General features: G+C 57.4%; 2 protein-coding genes across 2 annotated transcripts in view; one reads left to right on the forward strand and one right to left on the reverse strand.

The window, feature by feature from the left end:
• Positions 1-7,273: 7,273 nt before the first annotated feature.
• On the reverse strand, positions 7,274-13,791 carry EIF3K (eukaryotic translation initiation factor 3 subunit K). Its single transcript, XM_050928630.1, has 8 exons — positions 13,675-13,791; positions 12,438-12,536; positions 11,682-11,802; positions 9,508-9,582; positions 8,898-8,964; positions 8,467-8,544; positions 7,614-7,739; positions 7,274-7,424 (listed from the first exon to the last, which is right to left on the reverse strand). The coding sequence occupies exons 1-8, from the start codon at positions 13,731-13,733 to the stop codon at positions 7,393-7,395; spliced, it is 657 nt and encodes a 218-aa protein (XP_050784587.1). The 5' UTR covers positions 13,734-13,791; the 3' UTR covers positions 7,274-7,392.
• A 1,815-nt stretch (positions 13,792-15,606) lies between these two features.
• MAP4K1 (mitogen-activated protein kinase kinase kinase kinase 1) overlaps positions 15,607-19,605 on the forward strand; it is a 39,773-nt gene continuing 35,774 nt past the window's right edge. Inside the window, exon 1 of the mRNA XM_050928711.1 lies at positions 15,607-15,918. Within this exon, the coding sequence (XP_050784668.1) occupies positions 15,811-15,918 (108 nt within the window). The 5' untranslated portion in view covers positions 15,607-15,810. The remainder of the gene's footprint in view (positions 15,919-19,605) is intronic.

A 19,605-nucleotide genomic window follows, 5' to 3' on the forward strand; every position in this document is an offset into this window, starting at 1 on the left:
CACCCTTCTCTCTCACACACACATTCAAAAATAGAGTCCCATCACATGCACAGTCACACTTCACGCGTGTGGGCATACACCCATTCACAAGCATATGCTCACTTCACTGACACATACTCATGTGCTTTGGGAAGCATGAAGCATTCAGTGCATACTTCTGCTTTACGGCCAAGGGCTTGCAAGGGCCGTATCGAGCATCAGCTACAGAAATGCTCCTCCCCTAGATTAGGCTGCATTAATGTCATCGCTTTCAGAACAGAAAAACAAGGCAGAGGTTCTTCTGTTGCCTCCCAGCAGGGATGGAGCAGCAGCGCCAGGTAAGACATTTTTGCCAGGTGTATAATACCTGAAGGCTTCCTGATGCATTAGCTAGGTGGGACACAGATGCCCATCGGTGGTTGACTTCTTCCAATAAAAGAAATTACCTCATCCAACTTGGTCATTCCTAAAATGTGTTTGGCAAGCAATGCATCAACCCAGTCTGCCCTAGAGAAAGGAGTGTATATTTGTGTGTCTGACTGGCTGGTCATGGGGCAGAGACAGACCCCGTTTACCTACGAATCAGCAGGAGAATGGGAAGAACGGCATGAGATCATCCTGAGTCTGGGGACAAAACAGAGAGTTTGGGAAGAGATAAGGAGAAAGGAGAAGCCAAAGACGGGTCCTTCAGCCAAGGGAATTGAAGTCTCTGGGAAGGGACTGCAGGTGATAAACCTGCTTTGACAAAGATCTTTCACCAAAGACGACAAGGGAAACCAGCACCTTGTAATTCTATAGACAGCCCTGACTGACTGAAAGGAAGTCAGCTGTGGCTGGAGAAAAGAAAAACTGGGACGAAAACTACCTTGCGGGGTTAAGTTTCAGTCTTTTAGCTGTGAGTTTTCCCTTTATTTGGTTGTAACCATCTTTACTTTTATCCCTTCTACTTCGTACCACTTAATCCAAGTTCTTCTGTTAACGAACGTATTTTACTTTTAATCTAAACCAACCCAGTGCTGCATTTGAATTGAGGCAATTGTTAACTCCCGTTAAGGCAACAAGCCACTGTGGTTTTGTCTCTTTAAAGGCGCAACGGACCTGAACATATTCAGGAAAGGGCTGGACATTGCAGGGCAGATGGTGTTGGGGAAATTCGGGACTGGGGGTGGTTGGGGTCACTTGGTCAGTAGCCACCAAGGCTGGTGGAGTTCAGAGCGTGGCAAGGGTGTAACAAGCAGACGCACAGCCACGGAGTGCATGCTAGCTGGGAGCACCCAGACAAGGAGCTAGGGCAGCAGAGCATTTTAAGGCACTCAGGGTTACAGGAGACGTGGTGACTAATCTCTCACTGGTGTGGATTGCACCCCAGATTGTGACACTGGGTTACCCTGGTAGCAGTGACTGGTGAGAGGTGCTGGATAGATAGCCCTGGGGACTGGGACCAACAGCAGGGCCAGGACAAAGACCAACGATCCTCCTCTGCCTCAGGGGAACCCTGTTTAGTCTCCATGGCTGGTCAACAAAGGGGGCTAGTTGTGCTGCTGAATTTTTATGCCATAACAACTTCTGTTCTCTCAGGGTCCAGAGAAGATCACTGCTCGATTCAAACTAGGGGGCACCTCTATAGCCCCATGAGTCGTCCAGGCTTGGACCCAGAGCCACAGGGCACGTTGTTTGACCCACAGCCTGTTTTGCAGGGCTGGCATGCCACAGAGTCTCCCGCCTTCTTCTGCTCTAAAGACCCTGCAGTGGGGTAGGGGAGGCTCTTTGACTCATTCCCTGTCGTGAGAGGATCCTTGACACCCCGCATGGGCACAGATGTCACTTTGAGAGCCCTCCTTGTTTGTCAGCCGCGGCCCCGCTGGAGAGAGCTGCAACTCAAGCAGGCAGCTCAGTGAACTAGGCAGTGGAGCAGAGGGCAAACGGGGGAGTACAGGCTCCCAGGAGAGCAATTCTCTGCCAATCAGTATGGAAAAGCCATGGCTGGAAACGATTGGAGGGGATGAAACCAGCACCTTTCTGTTGCAAAATGTGCAGTGAGGGACCCACCTCCACCCCTAGCGGCCAGTCCTGGGTTGGCTACACAACAAAGAGGGACCCATTGCTGGTTCCGACTGGGATGTGGCTGGTGCCCCGGAGGAACAACAAATGATGGGAGATTTCTGCCACGTGGAGTTGGTATCTCAGAAAACAAACCAAATACGGCCTAGACCCAGATCTGAGTCCCAGTTCAGGTGTGAAACCACACCCAAAGCTCCAGCCTGCTCTGGATGAGGAGATCTGTGCACTGGGCTAGGAAGGCGTGGAGCCAGGGCTGGACATAATGAAAAACAGATCATCAGGAATGGAAAAACATTTACAGCCTCTTTCTTTCTTTCCATCTGGAAAGCTAACAGAGTAAGACTCTTTGGCTGCTCCCAATTCTCTTACGGCACCCATGGAACTTGGGCCAAAGCTTCAGGAAGGCCTCTGGGATCGGGAACAAAGTCAGGACTGTTCCTCGTGAGCCGGAGCTACCTGGGCAGACGTGAGGAACATGCAAGGAATGAGCAGAGCCCCAGGGCCTCCCCTAACCAGTGCAGTTAGCCTCTGCCACACACGAAGCAGCCGATGGGGGAAGCTCACGTCTCGTGCTTCCTGCTCCAACGTAATCACGTTTGTAACATTTAATTTCATTTGTCACTTTCAAGAGCTCAGCACCAGGCTTTGTATTTCTTTGACCCCATTCACAGCCCAGCTCGGAGGCTGAATTGGGCCGAAAACCAACTCCAAGGAGATTTATTTTCATTCACGCCTGAGAAATGGGCACCAGAACCATCACAGCCAATGGTGCTCGAGGGCCAAAGGTGATGGCGCATTCACGTTCAAGCAAGAGGAAAATAGACCACTCAGAGCCAATTGCATTCAGGTTTAAGGGAAACATCCCACAAGGTGGCAATGGATTCTTACACTGGTGTCAGTGGTGGGATCTGTCCTCTTGGTGGCCCCAGATTGCTTACACTGAAGTCAGGAGTGAGGTCAGATCTCCTGGGGACCCCGCTACTCAAGGATCAGAACTATCCTTATCTTTGCGAGTGCTGTCTAGGGGAGTATGTCATAAACCAGCTGGAGAGTGTGTGTCTGTGTGTACATGTGCACAACATTGCCTTCTAGTGGATGGAATCTAAATAGCGTGTCATAAGCCCTATACTGCTAACACCTAGGTGAGATTCTTCTTCAGTGCAAGGCTTAGGGTTTTGGAGCAGGCGGATCTGAGTTCTAGTGCTGCTCTCACCTTGATGTCCAGAGCAACTCCTATGTGCAGCAGCCCTTCTGTCCTAGATAACCAAAGAGCAGCTGCAATCATTTTCCCACTGAATATTTAACCTTGCGCAAGGGGTCAGCCTGTAAACATAGGTGCTGTCCAGTGAGATCATAGCTGACATGGAGAGAAGGGGGATGTAATCCAGAAAGCTGCCATATAAAGCTCGTTTTGGATGCAAAGTCCCCCAATATAGCTGGGAATTGGCCACAAACCAGACCCGCAGATTTGGCTGCTGCTTCCCCCACCCCCCGCCCATTTTGAAATTCTATCAACATTTCTCCCCCACACACACACATTTTTGTTTTATTCCTTAGCTCCGCAAATATGAAGCAAGGGTTATGCCCTCCCATTTCCTGCGTGGCGAGATGCTGAACATTCCTGCGACGTGTATATTTAGACGCTGGCTTGAAATCCTCTATTTATCATAAGAGTGACCTTGCTGTCAGTGGCGGGAGAAAGAGCCGGAGGGTGGGGGGTGGGTGGGGAGGGCGTGACTCACCAGCATGCAACAATCATCTTAACTTCCCTCCCACCCCACCCTGTTAGTGGGGCAGGCCAGATGGAATGTTCTGCAGTAAATGCTAGTCCAGGGGTTCTCAATCTTTTTTTGCTGGGACTCCCTTTGAAAATATATGTGTTGTGAGGACACCCCCTCACATACCACCCCACCCTTACTTCTGCGCTGCTGCTGCTGCTGCTGGTGGCAGCGCTGCATTCAGAGCTGGGCGCCCAGCCAGCGGCTGCTGCTCTCACGACCCCTCTACCATAGTCTTGCAACCCCCTTTTGGGCAGGGAGCCCCACTTTGAGAAACACTCCGCTAAATGGCATCACTCGCTGAGGGAGGAATAATTGGCGGGCTGAGACACACGCAGGCCTGGCCAGGATCATGTCTCCCCACTGCCTTCAGCTCCCACCTGGGTTCACCCCATGTGTGGGCCAGCATCTCGTGGTCCAGTGAGAGGGAGTGAATGGGACAGAGGGGATGATGGGAGGACAGGGGAAGGGAAACAGGCCTGGTAAATGAAGCTACACACCCAGCTCACACATTCGTATGAACATTCAGGCCTGTGTACATACACACTCCCATTCACATTCACAGTGTGACCCCTGCTAACACGCCCTACCTCTGTGTCTCCCTCTAGCAGCTACACCACATATAGAGGCTTGAGAGTCAGCTACTGGCTCCCGGAAAACAGGGCTCTCATTTTAGTTCAGGTCCCAAAGTTCACTGCCCACAGCCACCCAAAGCAGGGGCACCATTACGCAGCCCTGGCCAGGGACAGCCCTTCAATTGGAGCAGGACTGGAAGCACTGGTCATTAAAGATCCCGTAGGCCCGTGCCAACAGTGGAGCACCTGGGCTGGTTTGGAGCCCTCATGTAAGTATGAGCCACAACAAACCCCATGGATCAGCGCAGCCCCCGCGACGTCACACTAAGTACCATGAGACAGGTCTCTATCTGTCCGTGCTTAGGCCTGAGCCTGCTGTCCTCCCCACACGCTACACCCCCCGGGTGCAGACGGGACGGGATTGAGCCCTGTTTCATGCTGCAACCACAAAGGATCCTTGGCCCGTCCCCCGTTTCCTCCCCCCCAACACACCCACGCTCTCCTAGTCCACGTGCCATTTGCCAACATCTCTCCAGCCTCAGGAAAACAAATCCCAGCAGCTTGCTCCCCTTACCCCTCCGGAGCGCTCCGCACTCTTGCTGGAGGAATGCTCGCACCAGCTGATCGCAGAGGCAGGACCCTGGGGGCTGGGATAGCCCATCGCCCGCATAAGCCCACATATTCTGAGCCAGTGAGACTTCACCCCCATAAGACCCACCTGCTGGTGCCCTCACCTTGCAGAATCAAGCCACTGCCTTTCCCGTTTCACCCCATAGCTGAGGAGACAGGACAGCGCTCTGTGGAGATGAACACAAGGAGGTAAGCCCTGGGCCAGAGCCAGTCAGCTGTCCTGGATCCCAGACAGCTTCACCCTAGCATGGGGGGGAAAAGGGAAACAATGGGAGGAAGATTCGACATTGCAACAGGACACGAATGCTCCTGGTGAAGCCGGCCAGTGCCAGCTATAAAAAGCAGCAGACAAAAGGCCTTTGTGCTGCAGAGCTGGATAAAGCTTGTGTCAGCCCAGTGTGTCTGCGGCAAAGCCAGGGCCCCTATTCCAGCCTGGGGACTGGCCCAGCCTTGTCAGCATCTCCCTCACGCACACTACAACCGTGCCCAGGTGGGTCTCTCAGCTCCACCCACTGGATCCAGGCAGGAGCTGGGGCCGCTGACTGGGCTGGAGGCAGAGCGTGGTCCTGAACAGCCTCACGTGACCTTGGTCAGCTTTGGTTCTTCACTCTCTTGCTGCATGGCTGGGGTCCACCTGCGAGGTCAGGGGCTCTGCCGCAGTGCAGCCCGGCAGCCTCATCGCCTGCAGCACGGGGGTCACTAGGGGACGTCTCGGCCCCTGCTAGCTATACGCCCAGCCAAGGCAGGGGTTTGCTGGCAGTGACCCAGCAGCATGGGGCAGAGATGTCCCCACCCTGCCGCCGCAATCCAGCGAACAATTCCCACTGCGGGGGTGAGTCTGAGAGGGGACACCTGACTGGGAGTGGAGCAGGGAGAGACCAAGAACCTCCCGACTTCCAGCCACAACCCAGAAACCAGCCTGCAGCCCAAGGCCTGTATGAGCCCATGGGCAGGGCAAGAGTGAACGAGCCACCCGCCCCCTCCACTAGCCAGATGCTCACCCGAGCCTGATGCAGAGCACTGCTGCCCCCCCATGGATTGAACTGGGCACAGCAGGCAGGCAGCCTCGGGGCCTGAAGCAGCAGCATTGCGGCCACAAGCCAACACACCCCGCCCGGGACCAGAAAAGGGGAAGTGTCACCAATGGGGAAACTGCTCCTACCCCTGGGAATGGAGCAACAGGCGTCCTGACTCCACCCCTCAGGCCACATGCCCCTGCCCGAGCCAAGAACAGGACCCAGGAGCCCTCAAAGCAGCTCCTGACTGCAATCTCCCCACTCCCACAATGAAGTCAGCTCCTGCCCACTCCAGGCTGCAGCGCCACCCCAGCTCCCCAAGGAGACGCTGAGCCAGCTCTGCCCCCAGCTTGTCCTGGATTCGGTGGGTGGTCAGTACCAGCTAGCGCTCAGGAGACCATCAAGGCAGGGCAAAGGAGCCAGCGTGGACCAGAAGGCAGAACCCCACTGGTGCTCAGCCCACCGGGCAGGTGGGAGCAGCACCAGCCCCTACCTCTACTTTAGAGCCATTTCCAATGAGGGTTGTCTGCTTCCTTCTACAGGCTGTTCAGCCCCAGGCCCCTGGATACAGGGTGAAACCCCTGCTGATGGTGTGAGCCTTGCCCGAGGAGGGGAGCAGGACTGCTGGGTTCTCTTCCCAGCTGCACAGCCTTTGGGAAGTCCCTTAACCCACCCCCCTGTCCCCAAATTCCCTCTCGTTTGCAGCGTAGGGCTTCCCCCAGAGAACTGGAGCTAACGAGCATTGGTATTAAGTGTATCACAAAATGCCTAGCGCCTCAGGCTACCCCACAATGCAGATGAGTGCATCCCTGCCTGAAGTGCACCCCCTGTAGCCCAACGCTGGCTGTAGGAAGCTACCAACCTTCACTTTCCACCCCCACGTTCAGTTCTCCCCTCCTGAGTGCCACTGGGCAGTGAGGGGCATCTGCTGTGTCCACCTCGCCCTCCCTGCCACAAATGGCCCCCTTGTGTTCACACGGGGACAAAGGCCCGAATGGGCCTCAGACTGAGTTCTGCTCTCACTGGGGTCCCTCCCAGGACAAGGGTAGCGCACGTGGGGCAGAGAAGAGCTGGGCAGAGCCCTTTTCTCAGCCTCAAAGTGGCCTCCCTTGCTCCCTGCCCTCCTACCCCACTGCTTGCAGCCACCTGGCTAACAATCCCCCGCCCATTCCATGCGCCAATCATCAGCCCCAGGTCCAAGGCTGCACAGAGAAGAAAGGAGACAGGCCAGAGGCAGAGTTGACGACGCGCTTTTATTGACCAAGGTTGCACTGGTGTTAAAAGGGAACCAAACAACAGAACCGCCAAGCGAGTTCTCGTGGAGCCGCGAGGAGGGCGGGGACGGAGGCCCCATCACTGGGAGGAAGCCATGATGCTGGAGACACCTGCGGACAGAGGAAGGATGGAAATAAATCCCCGTTCCCTGGATCCATTTCCCCCATCCACTGATTAACAGCCACTGCCGGATCCCACGTGCAGTCCTGACTCCAGCAAGGTCCCCACTGGGGCCAGTGAGAGCAGGGTGATCCCAGCGAGGGGCCTGCGCAGAGCCCAGGCAGGCGCCCAGCACTCACTGTCAAAGTCGATTTTCTCCACTATGTTCTTGGGTTTGATGCTCTCCTCCTGGTTGCAGATGAAGATCTTGCCTGACTCCGTTTCTGTCCAGCCGTATTTGCTCATCCAGACCTTCAGCTGGTTGTCTGCAGAGAGAGGGGCCAGGAGGCTGAGCAGACGGAGCCTTCGTGCCCCCCCCCCCAGTTAGCGCTGGATGGGATCACGTCTAAGAAAGGACCGTCGGGGGAAGCAGTGGCTGCTAGAGCCAGGCCAGGCCAGTCTCAGCTCAGGTGACACGGGAACCCAGCACCAGGCAGGCTGGGGCGCTGCTCCAACTCATCCTCTAGCCCCATGCGTCTGCAGCAGGACTGCCGCCTGCTACCTTGGCTCTTCCTCTTAACCTGCCAGCTGCGATCACAGGGCTGGCTGGCGGGAGCCCCCAGCTCCTATCCAAGCCCAGTCAGGCACCCTGCCCCATGCACAATACGAGGGCAGAGATCCCCAGCCGAGGGGACACAGGAAGGGATTCTGTTCTTTGCTACAGCACAGCTGAGCTCAATCCTGGGTTTAACAGTACTGAGCTGGGCCCACTCGTCTGTCACTCAGCATTCCCACAGCTTCTCCTCTCAACACAGGAGCTTCCAGGTCAGTTAACCTCCCCTCTCCCCCCGAGGGACTGTCTGCTCCCGGCCTGCAGTGGCACAGCCCTGATCTGTACATGAGGTAATACCGTGGGGCAGGTGGAGCCCTGTGAGTAATGCTCGTCGTTGCAGAGCTAGTTCAGAGCAGAGATGGGAGACCTGCCAAGGAAACAGCAAGCACAGGTGGCACCCATGAGCCCACGGGGGGCACTGGAGGACTGAAGGGCCTTACCTGAGAGGTCACCCAGCACCTCAGCAAGCAGCCACCGGTCGATGTGCTGGTACGTGATCCCCACCACGTGGCAGATGACTATGTGAAGACACACGAGACAGATGATGCTATTCCCACATGATCCAACACCCCTCCCCACCACAGCATGGCTGGGGCTGAACCTGACCCACCTGCTAGATAGAGTGAGGGTTTAGCCCCATTAGAAGGCAATGAGAGACGGCGAGCGAACAAGCCCTGGTTCAGAACCCGGCTCCCATAGGGACAATGTAGGAACATCCAGCCCCAAACTCCACAGCCTCGGCTTACCAGCTGATGCGCCGGCCACTAGAAAGGATTTGGTGACCAGTCCTTGATGCCCACCAGGAAGGGGACACTGCAATCAGGGAACGGGGCGCACCAGGGCAGAGAATGATGTTATTAGCCAGACTTACACTTCCTAACGGAGTCTTCAAACCCCGTGATCCCATCCAGAAGCTCCATGTTCTCATCCAGGGCTTGCTGCAGAGGAAGGACTCGGCGTTAGCATGGGACAGTCACCAGCCAGGGAGCTGCAGGAACTACAGGGCGCAGCAAGAGCCACGGGGGCCAAGGCAAAGGACCGACTAGTTCAGTGGCCAGTGACGAATGCTGCAGAGAAAGGAGTCTGCCTCCCTTTCTATTTTGGGTTGTTCTAAAGGTGACCAGTGGACACCCAAGTGGTTAATTCCCTCCTGAGCCCATCCAGTGATCAGTCTACACCATGATGTAGAAGCCCTTGGGTGTGTCCTAGGGAGCCCAGCTGCAAACCTTTGCTTTGTTAAAGGCGTGTGCACTAATGGTTAGAGCAGCGACAGGCACCCGGACCCCTGGTTCTAGTCCCAGCTCTGGGAGGGATGATGCCAAGTGGTTAGAGCAGGGGCTGGGAGCCAGGACTCCTGGGTTTTACCCCCAGCTCCGCACAGACTCAGCTCCAGTCACTTGCTGGGCGGGTTTCCCCCTGAGGAGGTGTAAGTCATTCAGGCTGGTGAAGCCCAATAAGGTCTCAGGGGAGGGGACACTCACCCAGAAGGCCTGGAAGTGGCAGGTCTCCAGTAGCTCTCCCAGGTAGAGGATCTGCCTGATCGGCCTCTCTTCTTGCTGAGGTGCAGGGGGTCAAGGGAAAAGTTCATGGGGGAGGGGAAGGAAGCTTTGGCTAGTTTTAGGGAAACGGCACTGCTTACTTTGATTGCATTTAGTGAAATGATTAGACTGTTAGTAGCCCACACGGAAAGGAAAGGGGGAGGGAAGATGGGTTTACACACTTTTAGACCCAGGTAGCTTTTTTACCGGACGATGCCAGGCCGAGTTAGCCCACCGTGGGTTGGATTTTTTAAAGATTTACTAGTTACCGGGCTTGCGTTAGAGTAGTTTTGGTTACGAGCTTTTGCTTTACAGGGTACTTTGGGCGTTTTTTGGTAACAGTTACTTATACTAGTGTATACACATACACACCAAGGCCTTATTTTTAAATACCACGATGCATTTGTACCTTATGTTTGGACCCAATACCATGAGGCGGTATAACAACCCCTTTTGAGGCAGTAAAAACCCCTTAGCACTGGTGTATTACCTAATGCATTTTACTATGCATTACCTAATGCATTTTACTATGCATTACCTTGTTGGCCAACCCAGCAGTTTTTTAGTATTGCTATAAATTAACCTTATTGGGGCCTTTTTTCAATACAACTTTGTATTTGATTTTGCTGCACAGTTAATAAGTTTAGATGACGTGAGCCCAACAGAGACAGAAGGCCCCATGGACAGTTCTTTGACGACACCCCAATAGAGATTTTAAAAGGTTTTATACCTCTCTTGTGGCGCCATGGGGTTTGAAGGGGAACGATTTGTAGCAACTGCCTGTATTTTAGTAGGCGTTGCCATCCCGTACGAGCCCCCAAATTGTCGGAGAAAAACTTAGTTCTTGCTTTTTGTTTGGGTGCAGCAAAATTAAACACTTTATTTTAACTTTTGCAATTGCAATAGAGGGAGGGAATGCCCTAGGGCACTGGGTTGCCCCAGTCCCGGACAGGTCTCTCAACAGGTAAACAATTACAGCAAGCATTTATACCTTTGTTACAGACAATAACAAGCAATAATACAGACAACAATGAGCAACAGCTGCATTTTGTTTATACATAGGCTATTTTGCTATTTTATTTGCCCCACGTTGGGCGCCAGTTTACGTATTTAATTATCAGTGCAAGGTCGTAATAACTTCTCACAGTTTTTTTTTTACTTGCCTTACACTAACCTTGCTTCTACAAATCTCACGTTATTAGGGTTACAGCTGGCCTAACTCTTGCTAACAGACTGACATGCATTAAGATCCCCTACAAATTTTTGTCAATTCTTTTCCTACTTTCATATTCCCCCCTTTTGTACTTCTAGTACAACAGATATTTTTAAATCTCTATTTGCATTAAGCCATGGATTTTTGATTTTACATCAGATGTTTTAACCTTAGGGATTTTTACTGGATGTAATGACAATACATAATTAGCATGGTTATGAAAGGTATTACTATTATTATGTTTTTTACAACAAGGGCAAGAGCACAACAGCAAGTCGCTCCTATCCCTGACGCTCATTACTGCTCACCCCTGGGAACGAGGCCAGGGGGATGGAGTGCAGCAGCCCAGTGCCTCCACGAAGAGCAGACATTTCCCTCTCCGTGCCCTGCTGTTAGGAAGACACAAAACTCCCTGTGGTCAGGCCCAGCTAGGAGGGAAGGAGGAGACAAGTGGTAACCTGTTCCTCGGCACAAGAAAGCCAACTCCCACTGGGGAACTGAAACAGACGCAACAGAACGCCACACAGGCAGAGCGGCCAGCTCAGGGCACTAGGAGACGAGGCTCCTCCCCCTCTAGGGCGCTGGTTCTGATCCAAGTCAGTACTGAGTGTCCTCAGTCGACCACCATTCATTGGCTTGTCTTGAAGGAGCTCCCTGTTCACATCACCTAAAGCCACCACCACTCGCTCCTTGTCACCCTCAGAAGCCAAGAAACGGTGGATCATGAACTTATTTCCCACCGCTGGGGGGGTCCTCTCGAGGCCAGAGCAAGGGTGTGCATCCCATCATTGCCTGTGCCACCCCAATCTGTGGGGAGAGCCCTTCCGAGACCAGGGCAGTTGGACAGGCTGCTGGGTGTGAGGAGGTCATGCCAGGAAGAGGCTGAGTGCCCCAGGAAGGATACATGAGCCTGATCGATCATACACTTGCAGAGGGTGAAGTCTGTGTGCGGCAGGTTGGTCAGAGCTTTGAGCAGGATCTGAGCTGTGACGGTGGTTTGGAAGAAAGCAGGATTGAACTGGTACCTGAGGACGGAGAGAGAAGAGGTCAGCAGCCCTGGGGCGCCCATCAAACCCAGGTTTATCATCCCGCAGACATCGGGAAATGCTGCACATCGTTCATAGAGCATAAGGCTGAGCTCATCTGCCCCCCGTATAGCCCAGAGCGCAGGACTGTCCTAAGTCAATTCCTCCCTGACCTAGAGAATCTTTTACAAAAGCAGCCAGTCCCAATTTCAAAATTGCCAGCAATGGAGTCCATGACAGCCCGTGGTTAGCTGTTCCAATTGCTAATTACCCTCTTTGTTAAGTGTCCATTTCCAATCTGAACCTGGGGAGCTTCAACTCACAGCCCTTGGTGGTGGCTAGTCAATTGCCCAGCTCTGAATAACTCCTCTGAGCTTTGACTACATCTCTGACCAGCTAGTGATGGGGTTCCACCGGGCTCGTAGCCACATAAGGACTAGGTTAGTGATCACAGCAACTCTGTGCTGCCCCAGAGATGGGCACCTGCATAGGGGCATCTCCCTGTAACTGGTGGGGCCCAGCCTTAGCCAGGAACCCTCAAAACACACCCACATCACCAGCCCAGCTCTGCATGATTGTGCACAGGTCTTGTCCCCTGGCATGATGCCGAGAGGATGGGTGCCCCCTCCACTCACAGCTTGAGCACGGCCAGGTTGGCCTCCAGGTCATAAGCGTTCTCCTTGGCCTGCGTCTCCACATAGCGCTCCAGTGTGGCCAGGTTCTCGGGGTTGTACCTGAAATGCAGGTCGGTGAGACACTCAGCAAAGCCCACAAGGGTGGGGGGGGGTCCAGTTTTTAACAGGTCCCCTGCCACCCCAGCTTGCCACCCGCACGAGAGCCTCTCCCCCACCCCAGATCCCCACCTCCAGTCATTTCCTTCAGCCACTCCCCCTGTCCATCAAGCCCTGCTTCCCCTCCACCGCCATAAGGCCCCCGGCTCTGGCCTACCCAGCCACTAGTCCCCAGGCCCTTCTTCTACCCACACTAGACACCCCTCCAAACAATGCCTACACCCCAGCCCCTCCCAACCTCAAAACCCAGCCCCAGCTCTTTCCTCTGCCCCCCATCCCAGGCACGTGCCCTGAGAGCCCCCAACCTGTATCAGGCCCCTCCACCCAGCCCCCCACTATCCCCATTCCCCCCCAGTCCTCTCCTCTGCCCTCAGCCCAGGCACGTGCCCCGAGAGCCCCCCAACCTGTATCAGGCACCCCCCACACTGCCTGCTAGCCAGCCCCCTCCCCTATTCCCCACAGCCAGTCCCAGCCCCCCCAGTGCCCATCCCCCCTCACACTACCCCATCCCCCCAAGACCTCTCCTCTGCCCCCATCCCAGGTACCTGCCCCGAGAGCCCCCAACCTGTATCAGGCACCCCCCACACTGCCTGCTAGCCAGCCCCCTCCCCTATTCCCCACAGCCAGTCCCAGCCCCCCCAGTGCCCATCCCCCCTCACACTACCCCATCCCCCCAAGACCTCTCCTCTGCCCCCAGCCCAGGTACCTGCCCCGAGAGCCCCCAACCTGTATCAGGCACCCCCCACACTGCCTGCTAGCCAGCCCCCTCCCCTATTCCCCATAGCCAGTGCCAGCCCCCCCAGTGCCCATCCCCCCAAGCCCTCTCCTCTGCCCCCATCCCAGGTACCTGCCCCGAGAGCCCTCCAGCCCCCCACTATCCCCGCCCCCCAGCCCAGGCACGTGCCCCGAGAGCCCCCAAGCTGTATCAGGCACCCCCCACACTGCCTGCTAGCCAGCCCCCTCCCCTATTCCCCACAGCCAGTCCCAGCCCCCCCAGTGCCCATCCCCCCTCACACTACCCCATCCCCCCAAGACCTCTCCTCTGCCCCCCGCCCAGGCACGTGCCCCCCCCCCGCGGTACCGGTCGATGCCCTTGAGCAGTTTGCCCACGTTCGCCCGCATCTGCTCGAACAGCGCCATGGCGCGGGGGGGCGGAGCGGCGGGCGGGGGCGGGACCACGGGCGGCCGGGTCTTCGTCGACTTCCGCTTCCGCCGGCCGCCATCGCGAGGCATGATGGGAAGGGCGCAGGCGCCGGGAGCGAGAGCCGAGGCGGTGCCCTCGCCCCCCCATATCCGCCCTCTGGCCCCGCCCCTCAGCGGAGGCCCCGCCCCCATTGCCTGCCCTGCCCCTTCCCCACACTGCGGCCACGCCCACCCCGGGACAAGCCCCGCCCCCATAGCTTACCCTTCTGCATCGCCCACACTGCGGCCACGCCCACCCCGGGACAAGCCCCGCCCCCATAGCCTGCTGTGCATCATCCACCACAATGGGGCCACGCCCACCCTGGGACCAGCCCCGCCCCCATTGCCTGCCCTGCCCCTTCCCCACACTGCGGCCACGCCCACCCCGGGACAAGCCCCGCCCCCATAGCTTACCCTTCTGCATCGCCCACACTGCGGCCACGCCCACCCCGGGACAAGCCCCGCCCCCCATAGCCTGCTGTGCATCATCCACCACAATGGGGCCACGCCCACCCTGGGACCAGCCCCGCCCCCATTGCCTGCCCTGCCCCTTCCCCACACTGCGGCCACGCCCACCCCGGGACAAGCCCCGCCCCCATAGCCTGCTGTGCAGCATCCACCACAATGGGGCCACGCCCACCCTGGGACCAGCCCCGCCCCCATTGCCTGCCCTGCCCCTTCCCCACACTGCGGCCACGCCCACCCCAGGACAAGCCCCGCCCCCATAGTTTACCCTTCTGCATCCCCCACACTGCAGCCACGTCCACCCCTGGACAGGCCCCGCCCTCACAGCCTGCACTGTCCCATCCCCCACACTGGCCACACCCACCCTGGAACAAGCCCCGCCCCCATAGCCTACCCTGTCCCATCCCCCACACTGGCCACACCCACCCTGGGACAAGCCCAGCCCCCATAGCCTACCCTGCTCCCCCCCGTGGCTCCCCAGTCCCCCCCACCTGCCACCTCCCCACTCTACCCTCCAGTCCCTCCCTCCATGGCCTCCTGCCCCCCTCCCCTCTGCCCCCCTCAGCCTGCTCCCCAGTACCACCCTCCCTCCTCCCCCCCACTCCTTTGACGCCAGACCTAGGTACACCCCTTCTCCCGCAGCCACTCCCAGCCCTAGGGTGACCAGACGTCCAGATTTTATAGGGACAGTTCTGATATTTGGGGCTTTGTCTTGTATAGGCTCCTATTACCCCCCGCACCCCTGCCCCGATTTTTCACACTTGCTGTCTGGTCACCCTACCTGGCCCCCGGCCTTTCCCTGCGCTGGGCATGGACGGGTCTGAGGGCCGCAGGTGAGCAGCATGGTGCCATGGGCAGGGCACTGGGCTGGGAGCCAGGACACCTGGGTTCTCTCCCTAGCTCTGGGAGGGGAGTGGGGCCTAGTGGCTAGAGCATGGTGGAGCTTTTGAGAGTCAAATGAGTTCTACTCCCAGCTCTGCTATTGCTGCTTTAGCCAAGTCACAGACCCTCCTTGTGCCTCAGTTTCCCTCTCTATAGACCAGAAACAGTGATACTAGGCCAGCCCAACTTTGTAAAAGTGCTTGGCGATTTCTGAGGGACTCGTGCAAAGTGTTATTTATTATCACTCCTCTTGGAATAACTAATAATCTCTCTTGACAGGCCAATCGTGTGAGCTCTCAGCGGATCTCAAAGCACTTTCCTGATTTCTTTGCTTACAGATCAACTGGATGGACTCTGGCACTCTCCAAAATCCACCCGTGCCCCTGAGTTGCCAGGAATATGGTCATTAGTTGCTTTATACAGGTATCAGTTCCTGCTCTCTGAGCCCCTGTGACTCTGGCCTGCTAAGCAGTGACCCACCTGGGTTGCCTTGTGCTGCGCAGATCCTACATTCTGTCTAGGGGGCCCTCTGGGCTCAAACAACGCGCTGACGGTTCAAATCAGGAAATAAAAGCTAGAGAACGTTATCGTTCCCCAGATCACACATTGCTTCGCTGCATGCGCGCGCACACACACAGTCGCCCGGCGCTGAGCACTGCAGCGTCGGTCTGCAGGCAAACGCCGAGGTATGGATGTCCAAGAGAGGTTGGCATTGGATATTTCCACCCGAAATCCCCAGGACGACTTCGAGCTGCTGCAGAGAGTTGGCGGAGGGACCTACGGGGAAGTTTATAAGGTAATTTTTAGGACCCATTACGATCGCTTTCCTGTAGACCCCCACTCTGCTGTACGTTGTAGGGCTTGGGTCAGAGCCGCCCTGCCCTGCACCTGGTCAATAACACTCTCATCAGGTGCTCTCATGCTGAGTGGCTGCAGCAGGCCGCTAAATAAGATCAGTAGCATTTCCAGCCCCTGGCATAATGCTCAGTGTAGGGCTGTGGGGAGGGTCTGGCCCCTTGTGCAGGACCCTGATGATTACTGGGGGGCCAGCGTGATATTTGCGATAGCTTCATTGTGAGCTTTGTGCTCCGGGACCTGGCAGGGCGAAAGCCTTGAGCTCAGGAGGAAGAAGAGCAAGAAGATTTAGGATCTGCACCTGCTAGAATGAAAGTATCGCCATGACAGTGGGCGATGCGGCCGATAGCACAAGGAGATCAATGTGGTTTTGCACCCAGCTCCGAAGAGCCAAGCCTGTTTTATTTGTTTGTTCACTTGCTGCAGCTGCTTTTTGCTCTGTTATTCTCGGCGGCTAGGAGTTTGAGGCAGGTCTGGGTAAGTTAGTCCAACAACCCCGCTCATGTAGGCTGCTTTGCAAGTCCCAGCCTGAGAAAGTCTGCACCCTTGGGGCAGGATGGTGCAAAGATACAGAGGGGTGTGAGATTCTTTTGACGGAAGCATCTTGACAAGGGGAAGGTCATTGGCACCAGTTCTCTCCTTGCTCGCACTGGTGAAAATCCGGAGTGAGTTAATGAGCCAGCTCCCCGGCTGGGGTACACGGGCGGCACCAGAGGCCGTGGCCTGCGTTATACCTTGAGCTGGATTCTCTGCATCTCGCACAGTCATTGACACCAATGCAGAGTGGGTGTGAAAGCTGAGCAGGGGGCAGTTTGCACTCCTCAATCTGCCCGAGGGTTCAGCATGATGGGGCAGGCTCCCAGGGCACAGCCCCAGTGGCAGAGACGTCAGAACCAGACCCAGGGGCTGCAAAATAGAAAACATGGGTTTGGTTTAAAATTTAACCACATTCGACAGAACAATGGCTGGCGGGGGCGTGATTTTCAAATATGAAAGTAAGCTAAAACATGGGCACCTCGGGGGTGGGACGTGGCAGCTGTTTCCTACAGGGATCCCTCTTGCACCACTGAAATGCAGCCACCTCGGGGGTGGAACATGGCAGGTGTTTAGATAGGGATTGCTCACCTGGTTAAAAAAAAATGCAGCCACCTCTGTGGAGGGGCATGGCAGCAGCTCATACAGGCATCGCTCACCCAGCACTGAAATGCAGCCACCTCTGGGGTGGAGCACAGCCACGGTGTGTACAGGGATTGCTCACCCGTTGCTGGATAGTTATTAAGGCAGAGATACAGGGAGGCAGCGTCAGAGCTGCCCCGGGGAAGGCACCTGCCTGGACGATGTGGGGGGATGGGAGCAAAGAGCTGCAGGGCTGCTGGGCTTGCCTGGAGCAAAGCCATGGGGCAGGTAAAGATAGAAAGGGGCAGGAGTGGCCTGGGTCCCGACATGAGTCAGGAGCCCAGGGGCGCGGTGGGCCGGGTGGGGCGGCCAGGCTGCTGTATGGCAGCGGGGACGGCAGCACCCAGCCCAACCTGGGGGGTGGGATGGAGCTGGGGCTCTCGGGTTCAGGGAGGAGAGGGAGCAGTCCTAGCCTAGGAGCTGGAATGGGCCAGGAGGCAGGCACCGTCACTAACCCAGGCCAGAGGCGAATGAGGCCCAGAAGCTGCTCAGAGCAGCGGGTGGGTGGAGGCAGGCGAGCGGGGGCAGCAGAGGGTGGCCTGCACCTCCCGTGCGACAGCAGCGCCATGCAGCCGGAGCAGCCCCAGGCACCTAGCCAGCCCCGGGGCCTGCCCGAGCTCTGCTGCCCCGGCAGGGAGAAGCCCTGCTCCCAGCACGCCCTGCTGCACGGCTGGGCTGGGGTCTGGCAGAGGGCAGCAGCCGGCCCTGCTCGGGCAGCTGTCCTGGATGGGCAGGGGCAAAACAGGGCACCAGGGCAGGTGGAGCCAGTCGGGTGCTCTCAGGGGCCTCATCTGTGTCTCATTCCGTGGGTCACCCCCCCTGCCCCTGCGGGGCTGTTGTGCCTAGGCATGGCCGGGCGCTGCTGCTGTGCCCACGCAGTGGGGCTGCCTCCTGCTCTGCCCCGCATGGCAGGACTCAGCAAAGCAGCTCCCCCCGGAAGGCACCGCATAGGGCTGGGCTGGGAGAGGGGGTTCGGCTCCCCAGAGCCTGGCTATTAGGGCAAAGAGCTCTCCCCATGACAGCTCTGCCAGTGCCCCTCAATCCTGACCCACAGCCCCCTGATGTTCCAGCCCTGGGCACCCCCCAGCTCTGCCAGTGCCCCTCAACCCTGACCCGCAGTTCCCTGGTGTCCCAGCCCTGGGCACCCCCCAGCTCTGCCAGTGTCCCTCAACCCTGACCCGCAGTTCCCTGATGTTCCAGCCCTGGGCACCCCCCAGCTCTGCCAGTGCCCCTCAACCCTGACCCGCAGTTCCCTGGTGTCCCAGCCCTGGGCACCCCCCAGCTCTGCCAGTGTCCCTAAATCCCAACCTGCAGCCCCCTGATGTCCCAGCCGTGGGCACCCCCCAGCTCTGCTAGTGCCCCTAAATCCTGACCTGCAGCCCCCTGATGTCCCAGCACTGGGCACCCCCAGCTCTGCCAGGGCCCCTCAATCGCAATCTGCAGTCCCCTGATGTCCCAACCCTGGCCCCCCCGCAGCTCTGCCAGTGCCCCTCACTCCCGACCTGCAGTCCCCTGATGTCCTAGTCCTGGGCACCCCCCAGCTCTGCTAGTGCCCCTCAGTTCTGACCTGCAGCCCCCTGATGTCCCAGCTCTTGGCACCCCCAGCTCTGCCAGGGCCCCTCAATCGCAATCTGCAGTCCCCTGATGTCCCAACCCTGGGCCCCCCGCAGCTCTGCCAGTGCCCCTCACTCCCGACCTGCAGTCCCCTGATGTCCTAGTCCTGGGCACCCCCCAGCTCTGCTAGTGCCCCTCAGTTCTGACCTGCAGCCCCCTGCTAGCCCAGCCCTGGGATCCCCCTGCCACAGCTCTGCCGGTGCCCTTCAGTTCCCCTCACCCCCCTGTATCCCAGTTTGCATTACTGCACTGAGCCTTCCTGCAGCCACCACGCTTCTCGCGGTGAACTTGCAGGGCCCTGCAGCATCTGTTTGCAGCCGGGGAACTCCCGGCCACCTTTACTGGCGGTGCGAGCGATCGGCAGTTCAGGGCTGTGCATGGCCCTGGCTCAGACCAGGCCCTTTGGGGGAGCTCTGGTGCCCGTTCTGCATCCCTGGACCCTATTCCTCCCCAGACCAGGTCGCAAGTTCCCCCACCTCAGCGCTGGAATGCTCCCTCCACAGGCAGGGTGGGGGATTTCAGCCTCCAGGGCCCAGGCAGCCTCTGCCAGTGGAGGGGGGTGGTCAGTGGTGGAGGCTGGGTTGGTTCCTGGCTGGGATCCACCTAACTCATGGCACAGAGGGACCGGCTGCACTCCTGCCCAACGGCCTGGCGTGCAGCGAGCTTGCTGGGTCTCGGTGTGCTTGGCCATATCTGTGCCCCCACTGGCCAGCCCCCACCTTGGCCGAGAAGCCAGGGGTAGGATGGGCCATGGAGACGCAATGCCCCCGCCCACCGGTGGGTGCATGGGCAGCGGACCCTGCCTCTGCCCACTTGGACTACAGGGCATGCTCACGAG

This window comes from Gopherus flavomarginatus, chromosome 18, assembly GCF_025201925.1.
Source record: "Gopherus flavomarginatus isolate rGopFla2 chromosome 18, rGopFla2.mat.asm, whole genome shotgun sequence".
Lineage (NCBI taxonomy): Eukaryota > Metazoa > Chordata > Testudines > Testudinidae > Gopherus > Gopherus flavomarginatus.

Bases quoted from the DNA above. Each gene is read 5' to 3' on its own strand.
- EIF3K (XM_050928630.1), bottom strand. From the start codon at position 13,733: ATGGCGCTGTTCGAGCAGATGCGGGCGAACGTGGGCAAACTGCTCAAG. The intron at 12,537-13,674 runs GTACCGCGGGGG...CCTGCATTTCAG, and splicing joins CTGCTCAAGGGCATCGACCG to GTACAACCCCGAGAACCTGG. The intron at 8,965-9,507 runs GTGAGTGTCCCC...CTTCCTCTGCAG, and splicing joins GCCACTTCCAGGCCTTCTGG to CAAGCCCTGGATGAGAACAT.